The 14600-nt window shown below is 33.3% G+C and overlaps 1 protein-coding gene across 6 annotated transcripts; it reads right to left on the bottom strand.

The window, feature by feature from the left end:
- Positions 1-315: 315 nt before the first annotated feature.
- LOC145312265 (putative ATP-dependent RNA helicase DDX5) lies at positions 316-7037 on the bottom strand. Of its 6 annotated transcripts, none has more exons than XM_080151504.1 (10): positions 6895-6982; positions 6614-6707; positions 5676-6360; positions 4572-5175; positions 3778-3969; positions 2769-2868; positions 2340-2465; positions 1665-1882; positions 1283-1407; positions 316-922 (listed from the first exon to the last, which is right to left on the bottom strand). In XM_080151504.1, the coding sequence occupies exons 4-10, from the start codon at positions 5165-5167 to the stop codon at positions 672-674; spliced, it is 1608 nt and encodes a 535-aa protein (XP_080007630.1). In that variant the 5' UTR covers positions 5168-5175; positions 5676-6360; positions 6614-6707; positions 6895-6982; the 3' UTR covers positions 316-671. The 6 variants fall into 6 exon arrangements, with proteins under 6 accessions (XP_080007630.1, XP_080007632.1, XP_080007628.1 ...); XM_080151506.1 differs by lacking the exon at positions 6895-6982 and having other exon boundaries at positions 4572-5019; positions 5077-5175; positions 6614-6712; XM_080151502.1 differs by lacking the exon at positions 5676-6360 and having other exon boundaries at positions 6895-7037.
- Positions 7038-14600: the final 7563 nt, after the last annotated feature.

Genomic DNA, 14600 nt, shown 5'->3' with positions numbered 1-14600 from the left:
CTATCCGTTACGGACGACCAATTACAAAAAAGCTGCGCTTTTAACAACCCTGGACTCAATTCATGGAAGCGAAATAAAAAGCTAAACTCAAGAATAAAATCTCATAACGTAACAGCCTCATAACCGAAGCTTTCTCGAAAAAAAGCATTAAATGTGTTAAGTAGTCACTAAATATTTATTTGAATGCTTTCTTTTAACAACTTTTTAAGGATCCTATCACAAAAACATAAGATCAGTTCAACAACCATGGCTTTGACAAGCGTGAGTACAGGACTTAATTATAGAGAAGCTTCGCTATGATTAAACATTTTAAAGAAGGTTTTAATAAGGTTTACTCGTAGCATTAGTTAACAGAAAATATAAAAATCATTAAAAAATACACAATTTTTTTATTTAATATTTATTGAGAAGAACAAAAAATAACATTAAAGTAACTATTGACAATTACAAAAAAAAGTCATATTTACATCATTAATATAACATGGAATTAATCGTGAAGAGAGAATTCTAGAACGTTTTGCCTTGGCTTTATGAGTGCTGAACAATAAAAGAATCTTTGGGTAAAAATTTGTAGTAATAGGACACAATCAGCTAAGGCCTACAGATGTTAAAATAATACAAATGCACGGGGGTTTACAGTAGCAGCAAATTTAATATTTTTTGAAAAAAATCTACCATCTCCTTCCGCCTCCACCACCGCCGCCGTATCTGTTACCGCCGCCGCGTCCACCGCCACCACCTCCGCCGCCGTATCTCCTGTTGCCGCCGCCGAAGCCGCCGCGTCTGGTAAGTTCAGCAAGCTTGGGGTTGACCACCTGTTTGGCCTCCGTGAGGACAGCTACGAGGTCACGCGCCTTGGGTGCGTTCTGTGGGGTGAAAAGGGTGTAAGAGGTTCCGGTGTTGCCTTTACGGCCAGTACGTCCTGAAAAAAATAAAACATATTAAAACAATTTTAAAAAATGAGCAATTATTTTTTTCTATAATATTAGATCAGAGTGTGAACAGTAGTAAAAATGTGGAATATCCTCATTATGATCAGAAAAACATTTTATCATCATATTAAAGAATGTTTATATATTAGTAGAGGTGTCCTTAATGTGTAAAGAGAAGAAAAATAGCCTTAAACTATCCAAACATCTAATTTTAAATTGCATTACACCATTCCCGCACATATATAAAGCTTTTATAAAAAAAAGAGAACTCTGTCAAGTAGTTCTTGAAATCTTAAGCTTCAGACAAAATTTAGCTTTAAATTAAAACTCATGACTATTAAAATTCTTACCTATTCTGTGAATGTAGTCTTCACTGTTGTTGGGGTAATCATAATTGATGACAAATTTAACATCATCCACGTCCAGACCTCTAGCGGCAACGTCTGTAGCTACCAGGATCATTGTGTTACCAGACCTAAATATTGAAATGTTATTTTCTTAAAAAGTATTTCAAATATACGAATTAAACTAAGTTAAGGTATCTTATTTTTTTTTGCAAGGATCACTTTAGACTGACTACAATTATAACTAAGACAATTTTTTTCAATTTTTCATTTTTAAAGTGTCCTTTCGTGCGAAGACATATTATTATAAGTAACTTTTGTATTACAGGAAGTCTTGAAAACCATATCTATAATTTTTGAGTACCTAAAATGATATAACAAGACTTACTTAAATTCTCCCAACACCCAGTCTCTCTCCTTCTGCTGTTTATCTCCATGGATACACATGGCGGGCCAGCCGTCTCTGCGCATCACACGGGTCAGGTCATCCGCCTTCCTCTTGGTCTCTGTAAATACCAACATCTTAGCAGTCTGGTCTGTGCCGATTTCCTCTAAAAGTCTGGCCAACTTTGTCTCCTTCTCGTGCTCTTCGCATACATCAACAATCTACAAAAAAAATTACTTTAAAACAAATTCAAATTTTATATCAGAACTCTTTGGACGTAAATGTGATCAGAGCGCAAGGATTCTTTTCATTTACAGGGCTCTTACCTCCTGTTCAATAGAAGAGGTTCCCTTTTAGTCATCATTTAAATAATATTCAACTATTATATTTTTTATGAAGGTCTTTGGTTTTTTTTTCAGATATATTATTACTTTGAGCTTTCACCAGATTTTTTATATGCTCTGTGAAACTTGAAGCGGGCTAAAATAACAATCCTTCTTATTAACCTATCTCCCCCACTACTGGATGAATGAACAGGCCTGTCAGTAGTGTCAGTGTTCGCAACTTAATTTGACGGCGATTCCCCCCCCCCCCCCGTCACAAATTCCACGAATATTTTATATCCATTAGTTTTATCTATATATGTTCACATGAAAACAATTCCAAAGTAAACCAAACCTGTAAAATATTGTGGTTGGCGCTGAGATCTGTAGCTCCGATGTTAATATGGATATAATCTTTGCTCAAAAAGTCGTGGGCCAACTGTTTAACCTCTTTGGGCCATGTAGCACTCCACATGAGAACCTGTAATAAAATATGATTAAAATATATCAAAGTAGCAATGGGTACAATTTTTTTCTATGAATGAATTATAGTTTTTAATAGATTATATTACTTTAAATTACTAAAAATCCATTAAAATACTAAACAATATTTTTAGTAGTCAAGATAAATGAAATTTCCAATGTAAAGTTAGAGACGTAGTAATTAAAAATTTATCAAAACTAAATTATTGAATTAAGATTAAGGCACGAAAATTTTCTTTTACATTTTGAATCTACGAACCATGATAATAGAGGAGCAGTGCTGCTTCTAATAATAAATTACCTGTCTGTCGGGTCTGATCTGTTCGAAAATTTTTCTGATTTGAGGTTCGAAACCCATGTCCAACATTCTGTCGGCTTCATCCAAGACCATGTAAGTTACCCTAGATAAAAATATTATGTTAAGTTGGGTATTAAGAATAAATATTTTTTTATCTTAGTTCTATGTGAATAGGTATAATTAATGATGGGAATCCGGAATCCGAATCCGGAATCCGCCCAATTTTTGGCCAATTTTGGAATCCGAATCCAGATCCGGAATCCGTTTTTTACAGCGGATTCCGGATTCTAAATTGGTAGGCTAAAATTACCGTCTTTTTTCTTACAACTCCCTCTGTTTGAAGGCAAAGATCAAAAAAAAATTTTCTACCTAGCAAATTTTAATAATTACTAATGTGATGTAAATGTTTTAGTTATGCTGGAAGTCAACACTTTAAACAAATCAAGGCTTCAACCAAGTAACATAGTGATAAATTAACGAAAAAAGCTATCCCTCTGTTACGGACGGCCTTTTAAAATACTGCTAGAATCCGGAATCCGCCAAAAATAAGAATCCGGAATCCGCAAGAATCAGTCACTTTTTTTGACAGATTCCTTCAGAATCCGGAATCCGAATCCGGCCCAAAAATTCGACGGATTCCCATCCCTAGGTATAATATTACTTGGATCTTCAACAAGATTTTCATTAAAGTGGAATACGGAGCGGGCTAAAAATAAGATTGTACCCCTCCACCCCCAATCCTCCCATTGAATAAAGGAACTGACCAATAATGGAGTTTGATATTAGCAAGCTAAAATTTTTCCCTTTCATAATATTCACCAATATTCTACAGAAAATTCTTTGATTTAAATTAAATAAAATCATAGGCTTTGCATATTGGGCTAGTAGGGGTAATAAGATAAATTCATAAAAAATCTCACAAGACAAAAAAAAATTTCCTCACAAGACAAAAAAATTCCCATCTCTAAAAAACATTTATCTCCCCAACCATTTAATCTCATTTAAACCTTACCTTCTAAGGTTCATCTTGCCCATCTCCAAGAAATCAATAAGTCTGCCGGGTGTGGCAATCACAACCTCGCAGCCGTTCTCAATGTCGCGCAGCTGAGGACCTTTGGGTGCGCCGCCAAACACACAAGTGTTCTTGATTCTACTGCTCTGGCCGAACTGTTGAGCAACCTCCTGGATTTGCTGGGCCAACTCTCTAAAATATAAGTTATTTGCTTATTTTTGTAAAGTCATCAGGGGTGTATATTCTGCACAAGATTTATTTTTTTTCCCCGGCTACAAAATTTGTTATTTTTTTTCCCCCCCTAGTTTTTTCTCACCATGTAGGGGGGAAAATGGAAAAATATTTAAAGGACTCTATATTTTATTTATTTTATCCCTCCTAACACACATTTTTTTATTTTTTATTCACTAAGGAGGGGGGGAAATGGAAAAAATGTTTTCAGTTTTCTTAATTTTTACATTTTTTTTCCCTCTAACCCCTTATTTTTTATTTTTTTTCCCCCCCCCTGAGCCGGGGATCCCATGCAGAATATACACCCCTGAAAGTCATTGACATAAGAAATTCTAGTAGAGATTTAAAGGGATAAGACAATGGAAGATAAGGATATTAAAAAATGACCCCTTCTGCAAATTACAATTACTGGTTAAAACGTTTAGACACTATAAACCTATCAAAATCTATTTTTAAACCCAAAAGTTTTGTTCCAATTAACATACATTTATTAGTTCGATAAAAAGAAATTTTATCTACCTTCAGACTATAGTAACTAAGCTAAATTGCAATTGATATATTACCTGGTGGGTGCAAGGACAAGAACGATGGGACCATCTCCACGCTGCAAATAATCCTGGTTGTTACAGTGAATAATTCCGGGGAGCATGAAACCGAAAGTTTTGCCGGATCCGGTCTGAGCAATGCCGACCATATCGTGGCCCTGCAGGGCAATGGGCCAACCCTGGGACTGAATTGGGGTTGGCTTCTCGTATCCAGCACGTTTGACCTCCTTCATGATGTAATCGGGAAAGTTTCCGTCGGCAAAGTTGTATATGGGAGGGGGACAACGTTCCGCGCCCTTCATCAGTGTGATCTCATAATCATTACGGATTCTCTCCACCGTCTTGGGATCAGCATTGCGGCAAGAATCAACAACATTGTAGAAATCCTTCTCAAAAGATTTCAGTTCATGGTTCTTCCAGTTGACTGGTCTCAAATTGCCACCGGGTTGATTGCCCTTACCACCGCCTCCACCACGACCCCCATATCCACCTCCCCCACCACCTCCATATCCACCGCCGCCACCCCTGCTACCCCCATAACCACGGTCTCTGTCTCCACCTCTGCTACCGCCGCCATACCCACGATCACGATCTCTATCACCGTATCTTGACATGGTTTATCCTAATGATAAAGATAAATTAGCACATACATCATGGAAATATCTTTACAGGAATGTAAATCTTCAAAGATTAGCACAAAATAATGTTAAATATGAAAATAGCCATCTATTATTAGAAAAGTTGAGACCAAAAATTAATAAAGTAAAAGTCCTTGTTTTGATAAAGTTCCTATTTTATTAAGGAGTCATATTTTGTTAATCTGAGGTGTAAATTCTACACGAAATAAAAGTCATTATTTTTGAGCCTTAGGTTTGACTATATTACAAAATGAAAAAAAAAATAATAATGTATTTGGGAAGAAAGGACATAATCTACTTAAGCCGAATATACACCCCTAGTCCACCCTATCAGGAATATGAATTGTGGTTGAACTAATCTGAAAATTACACCCCTGAAACTTACAGACCAAGTTAAGATGTAAATTAACCTAAAATTTATAAAATAGATAATATACAAAAAAATAGTTTAACTGAAGAAATATATGAGAGTTGATGAGCTCACCTTTAGCCATAGACAGAGCAGAGGATATCCCACAATACATCCATGCACAAGGGAGCATGAACCATTGCAGACAACCCTCTCTCCACATAATATATTATCCAGGGTGTGTACAGAGCGGTCAAGTTGGCAATATGGGCTGTCTGTGGGAGTGTAGATACACCCCCCCGAACAAGCAGCGCCCCCACCAAGGCAACTCGAATGTGAGTAATAGGTGGATATGCGTGCACCCATTTAATTGAAGTGACACCACTGCACCCTGAACACCCCCGTGTGCGCCACTCTCCAAATATGAAAGGGGAGATATAAGTTCTATGTTAAAAAGTTGAGTTTAACACGTGGCGCACGTGACAATAAAGCTCTGCCGTCACGGGCAGGTACTTGGCTGGGTGAGCTTTAAAATTCATCCAAACTCATGAAGTTTATAACGATCATCCACCGCCATAGAGAAAAACGGCACATTATAGGCTGCACCAAGGCGGGGGAGATATCGCCACAACAACAGTAGTAGTAGTTGACGTATTAATCAGCGGATAATTAGAAATGGCTGCAGCAGCCTCGCTCGCAGCTGAGCTGGTATGAAGGTGGAGTGAGGCGGCATGGCGAGAGAGCAGAGGCCGTTGGAGGGCGCTGCATAACAGCGGTGTGCCCTCGGCAAAAGCCTTCCTGCCCGTCATATGCATACCACCTAGAAATACAATCAGAAAATTAGACTTTTAAACAAAACAATAATTTAATCCACCTTCACTGAAAAATAAAATCAAAGCCATTAAAACATAAATTACGTAATTCAAAAGTACGTTTTAGAACGCAATAAACATATAAAGTTTAAATATCCGCTGATTTTCACATAAAATAACTATAAAACACTTTAAATATATAGAATATTAATAAATATAAAGAATTTTTAAGTATAATAATAACCAATAAGAAAATCTTACTGTGTTTAGTAGATGCTTTTGTATTATTTACTCTAGAATTGTTCTTCTCTTCACGAAGATGGCGGCCCAAAAGAAAGATAAACGTTTCGGCAAGCTAGAGGAAATTTTGGGTGTTCTAGCAGTTCAACTAACAAAATTATTTTTATAAATAGCGAAATTTAAATAAACTTTTTAAAACCTTTTAAACTTAATAAAAAAGTTTAAATTTTGATTAAAAGCAAATTTAAAATTATAAATATCAAAATTTGCTGTATTTTTATATTTACATTTTGTTTGAACACTTAATGGCAAAAGAGGAAGTTTTTTAAAGAGTATGGGGGTGACTTTTGTTTATGGAGAAGGGGGGTGTTATGGAATCGAAAAGGGAAAGAAATTATTGCACGAGGCGGGGGAATGAACTCCACGAGGTGAAAGTTTAGAGCATGCGTCCTTTCTATCAAAGTTGCCAACTTCAAAAAATTAAACTTAAAATAAAATTATATTAATCTAATTAATAACAGTTAGGGAGTTGAATCCATTTTTATAGAAGCAGAAATATAATCTATGATTATGGTTTGGACCCTCTAAAACTGTAATCTACCCTTCCACTTTCCCCTCTCTTGGTGAAGATATCTTTAACGCCGATACGATTTTTGAAATATAAGATTTCACTTTTGTCTCTCTTGTTGAAGATATCTTCACCAAGAGAGGCAAAAGTGGAATCTTAAATTTCAAAAATCGTATCGGCGTTGAAGATATCTTCACCAAGAGAGGGGAAAGTGGAATCTTACATTTCAAAAATCGTATCGGCGTTGAAGATATCTTCACCAAGAGAAGGGAAAGTAGAATCTTACATTTCAAAAATCGTATCGGCGTTGAAGATATCTTCACCAAGAGAGGGGAAAGTGGAAGGGTAGATTACAGTTTTAGAGGGTCCAAACCATAATCATAGATTATGTTTCTGCTTCTATAAAAATGGATTCAACTCCCTAACTGAATAATGTATCTTAGAATCTGTTTATTTGAATCTGTAACCTCTGAACCGATAAGGTTCTCCTTTGCTATGTATCTTTTCATATAATTAAAATGTACATCCTAAAAAAAAAATTCTTTTGAAAATAAAATTAAAAATTGAGGTTGGTCGACTCCCCCCTCCCTAATTTATTTTTTTATTTTACTTTTTCTAACTAAAACATCTCAACTTAAATTGCCACTAGATTCCTCTAGTGACGTAGCCTGCGGTAGAAACTAATACAATAAAGTAAGAAAGACGATATAATAAAATCTAAATTTTTTATATCCTATAAAAATTAAAGTCGACAACTATGATAAAAAATGAATTAGGACGGGGAAATTGGCTAATATTTCTCAATTCTAAATTTTCCCCTTTTTTAGTTTAATCAAAAATATAAAAAAAAATAAATAAATTTGATTTTTCCTACATAAAATGTTATAAAATAACACATTTCTTATATCAAAATAAAAAAATATCTTAAAGAAATATAATATATTGTAACAATTTTTGTGTTAATATAAGGGGGGGAATTAATTATGTAGATTTTGTCGTTTTGAGGTTGGGTGGTTGAAAATATATAGCAGAGGTAACAACATTTTAATGTAATTATCTAGAAATAATTTCTAGAACCTTATAATCGGTTTTTAGGCTTGTATTGTACTTTTATTATTTTTACACGTACATTTTTATATATATTGCATAAGATTTTAGATCTTTTTTGGTCAACGGCATAAAAAGTAAGATTCCTTGTTTAAAAACTGTATATACTCTGTCATATGTACGTACCTCTGTGTGCTACAATATTCAAATCAAAACAACAACTAATAAATGAAATACGATGTTTGTTTAAATTTGAGGGTATTTTATAGATAAATTAATATTTTCTATGGGATTCTTAAATGTTAAAATTATGGCTAAAATGGTATTTTAATTTAATTTATTGGAAATAGCAGGAGTGTTAGATTTCCATTATTCCCTTCACTAGTCGATCACTGAAATCACTGACCCATTCTTTTAAAAATAATGGGAGGGGGGAGGGTTAGATTGTCTGGCTTCAAATATTTGCCTATTTAAATGGGTTAGACTTAAAGAAACAATAAATGTACTTCTTCCATACCTAAAGTATGAAAGGCAAATCAAAATAAACCTTAATAGGAATGAAGACAAGACTGAAAACACATAAAGATGAAAAGATGTCTGATTACTTTATATAATTTAACAGGGAGCAAAGTGAGGGAAGTTGTTTTTTAGAGAAATGCTAGATTTCTTAAAAAGGGGGGGGGGGGATTTACATACACCCACAGACTAGGTTACTAGCAATGTTTTAGTTTTCTTCTCCCTTCCTACAATGTTGAAGATGAGATGTTTGTCAAAATATATCTGCTTTATATAAAAACCAGCGGCTACTTCCCAAGAGGCCAATAGGGTCACCCAAAATAGCTATAAACCTTTCCAAGCAGGAGAAGCTACCCTGCAAAGGAGAACATGAATGTTACAGCGGTTAGCGAGATCCTATGGTACAAACATACACACAGACAAACAGACTGAACAGATATACTGTTCCTTTTTTTATAAGGATTTAAAAAATGAAACAGGTATAATGTGGCAAACATGAGTAGTTCAGAGATATTGAATATTCATAATGTGGCCGTGGAAGAATCATGTCTCTATGCAATCCAGATTTAATCATATTCTGGAGAAAGTAATTTATGTAGAAAATGGGAGAGGGTAAACTATTTCTTTCCATCAACTTCAGGTCAAATATTTGATCTTGCAAAGTTGTTTGAAACTTAATCTACATTGACAACCTTATTTTTGATATTCAAACATAAGGTTATAGATGTGACAATTTTTGTCTCTTTCTTATATCATAGATGAGTCAAAGCAAAATTGTAAGTAAATTTGTTGAAAAACTGCTTGATACAGGATAATGTTTATGGACATACTTACATTTTTAGGACTTGATTATAGAGTTGCTTCGTTTACATTATACTTTGTTGTCCCAGGAATCAGTATACCAAAAATCAGACCAATCGGATAATTAGGTCACATACAAATTTGTTGTTAAAAATGTAAAAAAATCAACATGTTTAAAATGGACGTACGGACATTTTGGTAATGATTATAGAGTTGCTACGCTTTCTAAATCGTACCTAACCACTAAAGGAATCACCATGCAAAATTTGAAATCGATAGGACAATTCTAACATGTCTAAATTAACGAAAAAAGCTATCCGTTACGGACGTACGGACGGACGGACAGACGTACGGACGGACGGACCGACCCTAATTACAGAAAAGCTTCGCTTTTAAAAAGAGGATATGCAATTTATTAGTTTAGATAGAGTAAGTGTGAGTGTGTGTGTGTGTGGGGGGGGGGGGGGTGATTAAGTCATATATTTTTTCCTTTTTGTGGAACTGGCATTAGTATGAATCTGACTAAATTATTAACTGAATTTTTTTTTGTTTTTGAAATAACCTTATACAATCACCAGTAAATCACATGACCTTAAGATATATTCTCTGAAGAGCTTAACCTCATAATGAAACCTAATCAGTTCAGTTGCAAGACTTACAGTTTTCTTTTGATAGATTAAAGGCAATGTGAAGAAGTGCATGTAATTAAAGTTGCATACTTTCATTTTCAAAGTACTGAAAAACCTTTGCCCAGGAAAATAGGAAATATATATGTGTGTGTGTGTGTGTGTGGTATGGATGAAGCAATAAGAAAACAAGGACTATGAAAATAGTTATCTGAATCTACAGAGGTCAAAGTCAGGTTCATTGCAAAGTAAATAATTCCTAATTTTTTAAAACTAAATATCCTTTTCTAGTAATTGTATGTCTAACTAGCGGCAATAACTTAAAACTCCAGACACTTATCTGAAAACAATAGCCCATAACCTTCACAGGATCTATATGAAGCTTACCTGAATTAGAAAACCCAATCAGTTCAGTTGTTATTTTAGATATGAAGCTTCAGCACAAAATCCTTACTACTTTATTTGGTAGGATAATATTTTTCATTTATATTTCTCTTTACTTTTATGAAAATTTTGGTGTGTGTATTTTTAACTTGAAAATTCTGTGAGTTCTATAAGCTGAGCAATATAATTTTTACAATCTGTTTAATTCTCACACCCTTGTCTAGTAATAGAATGTGCAAAAGCAAAGTTTTAACTTTGATGGTAAGATTAAGATATTAAGAGGGTTTGTTATTTGTAGATGGCAATATAATGTTTGTAAATTGTTTACAAGAACTATTATAAACTTAAAATAAGATTTTACAAATATCTCATTTATTAGACATCATATGTAAATTAAATCCTCATATCCTATTATATAAAGTAGTAAGTGTTTTTTGTCTGTTCCGAAGGATCTCGCTAACCGCTGAAACGATATTGTTCTCCTTTACAGTGAAGCTTCTTATTGGCCCTGGGAAGGTTTTAAACTATTTTTGAGGAGGGTGTCTTTAACCCCCTCGCCCCCCCCCAAAAATATTTTTTTACTCTTTTGAAACTCAAATTTTAAAATTGGATGAGGTCGACTTTTCTCCTCCTACCTTAAGTGCACCTAGAGGCTTCTAGGGGCGTAGCCGCTAGTAGTTATAAAAGTAACAGGACTGGTGTGTGTCTGTACTAAAGGTTCTCTGTAACTACTTAAACAATATGGTTATCCTTTACATGATAGCTTCTTATAGGTCCTGGAAAGGTTTATAACTATTTTGGGGAAGGGTACCAGTATATCCCATGATAAATTTCCCATGTTAAAAATGAATCTTCCCTCCTATAAGATCTTTTTAAAAGTGTGGTGGTCGACTTTTCATCCCCCCCCCCCCTCCCCATTACTTCTAGGGCTTCTAGAGGCATCTACAGGTGTAACTGATAGTTGAAGATATTGTAAATTTTTTTTTCAAACGTAGTTTCAGTGTCAAGGATAAAACATTTTTATCCCAGTATATATAAAACCGTAAATTTTCCTATTCAATTTACTATAAAAATGTTTACAGCTCATAGATACACAGTCTAAATAGCCATGGAGACAAAAATGGATGTATGTACAATACAATATACGTGTATATTATGCCAGGGGAAATATTGTCGTCAACTTAGGTTGCTAACATGAAACTCATTTATTGGTCAGTAGGTTCATCCAGTAGGAGGGGAGGTAATGGGTTAAATGCAATGGATGGGGGTATCTTTATTTTAGCTCACTGCGAGTTTGAATTTATTAGAGAACTTGAAAATCTGATGTAATATCCAAGTATTAGTATATCCAATGAGAGAAAATATATAAATATGGGTAAGTTTGTGAACTCTGTAAATTCTGCATTGTCAATTATATTGGATATAGTGAAATTCACAGTAAAATGTACCTGGTAACGATCATTTTCAAATATCTAAGAATTTTAAAAACTTCTAACGGTGGAACGTATAAATTAGGCACGCTCAAATTTTAACTGATAGAAAAGGCTTTCAAAAAATCTGTAATAGTCATACACTCGATAATGCACAGTTATCTCGCAGTGCATATAAATGCGCGAAAAATACTTATTTCACGCGGTTTTTCTTCAATGAGACTTTCTCTAAACATTATTAAATAACAATTAAAAAGAAATTTTGTTATACATTTTAAATTACGTAAATCTAACCCACTTTGATGTGAATGATGAATTTTGTGGTAATTTTTTCTATATGATGTGTGGTATGGTATTTTTTTATGCCAAAGAAGTTGTATCAACTATTTTGCTTTTTATTTAAGATAGCTAGCCGGTCCTTTCAGTAAGTAGTAGATGTAAAATTTTTCATAGAATTCAGATATGCAATCGGTTTTTTTGTAGACCTCTTATTTTTTAAGTAATTTAAGTTTTTTAAAAAAAATAATTAAGTCGGTTTTAAGGTACTAAAACGCAACAAAATAAAAGAAGAAAATAGCCAGTATAAACAAAAATAGTAAGATCTTTAATTTGACACCTTACTTTTAAAATTTTGTTGAGTAATTGTTGAAAAAATCAATTTTTTTAACCTCGGTTTAATCAAAACATTAAACCTAAATATTTTCTCATACAGACATAAAAAATATGGGTTCATATATACCATTAGAATGAGAAAAATAATATGAATCCATTGTAAGCAAAATTGAAAAAGTTTTAAAAAATTGTAATAAAAAATAGAAAAAATAAAAAAGTTATTTTAAGAATTGTAACTACTAAACTAGCCAATCACAAATCGCAAAAATTGACGAATCGGGAAGCTTAATCTATAAAATTAACCTATAGAATTGCCAGAAAAAAAGGAGAACGTTCATACAATATATACAACAGATACTACAATAAATATAGTGATATTAAAGAACATGTAAAGAATGAAAAATTATGAACAAATATGCATCAGTCTGTTTATAAACTTCAAAACAATGCAGTTAAAAATACATTATTGTTTCTTGTGTTTAAAAAATATCTGCTACATTGCATTGTCTTTTGTTTAGGTTTTGTTCAGGTTTGGTTCAAGCTAACCCTTTAAAGCCGAAAATTATGATTCTTAAAATAAACTTATTTTTTTTATTATAGTTTTATAAAACTTTTTCAATTTTGCTTAGAATAGATTCGTAATATTTTTCTGATTCTAAAGGTATATTTGAACCCATGTTTTTTATGTCTGTTTGAGAAAATATTTAGGTCTAAAGTTTTTATTAAACCGAGGTTAAAAAAATAGATTTTTTCAATAATTACTCAACAGAATTTTAAAAGTAAGGTGTCAAATTAAAGATCTTACTATTTTTGTTCATACTGGCCATTTTCTTCTTTTATTTTGTTGCGTTTTAGTACCTTAAAACCGACTTAATTATTTTTTTTAAAAACTTAAATTACTTAAAAAATAAGAGGTCTACAAAAAAACCGATTGCATATCTGAATTCTATGAAAAATTTTACATCTACTACTTACTGAAAGGACCGGCTAGCTATCTTAAATAAAAAGCAAAAAAGTTGATACAACTTCTTTGCAATAATTTTATGTAAAAAAAATCGTGTTAAGCTGCCAAGCTGCAGCGAGTCTTATGCATCCAATCTGAAACATCATCACTTTGTACAACAACAAGTATGACAACATCCATAAAAGCTCATAAACGGTAGGACAAACGAGCATCAAGACTTGTAGAGTGTGAAAACTGAATAAGCAGCTTATAACATTATACTTTGTTGTCCTAGGAATCAGTATTCCAAAAATCAGATCAATTGAATAATGATATCACATAAAAATATGCTGTTAAAAAAGTTAAAAATCAATATATTTAAAATAGACGTACGGACATTCTGTTAACGATTATAGAGTGCTACGCTTTCTAAATTGTACCTAAGTACTAATCACCATGCAAAGTTCGAAATCGATAGGACAATTCTAATATGCCTAAATTATTGAAAAGAGCTAACCGTTACGGACTGATGGACGAACGAACCGACCCTAATGATAGAAAAGCTTCGCTTTTAACAACAAACAATGTACATACATTGAGTTTTGCATCCAAAAACATAAACATATGGCTGAAATATGTTTTAGATATGAATTGTAGTTAGTAGTACAAGGCGAATTCTTAAATGCATTTTTTTGTAACTAAACTTTAAAGCTCTTGAGGACTTCAAATTTAAAATAAAATGTTTCTTGAGGTTTTAAAGGTTAACCTGGAACTTGGACGAAACAAGGATGACGACGTCCATAAGTAGTGTAACACATCTTTTGAATTACTACCGACGGACAAAACAATTTATAGAATAGATGCGCATATTTTACTAAAAATTTTAGCTTTGTATCTTTAATAGCAGCAAAGAATCACAGTAACCCCTTAGCGTTACAGACGTACTGATGAACCGACAAAATTAATTATAGAGTGGCTTCGCTATTAAAATGAACACCTGAGATTTCTAATAAAGAAATCTTATTTTGTCAGATTGTAAAAAAAACACAAAATCGATGTCTGCTATCAGATTTTTATTATA

This window comes from Acartia tonsa, chromosome 2, assembly GCF_053477335.1.
Source record: "Acartia tonsa isolate MP-2025a chromosome 2, ASM5347733v1, whole genome shotgun sequence".
Classification (NCBI taxonomy): Eukaryota; Metazoa; Arthropoda; class Copepoda; order Calanoida; family Acartiidae; genus Acartia; species Acartia tonsa.
Note: the sequence above shows the minus strand (reverse complement) of the source record. Positions and strands in the feature narration are given on the sequence as shown.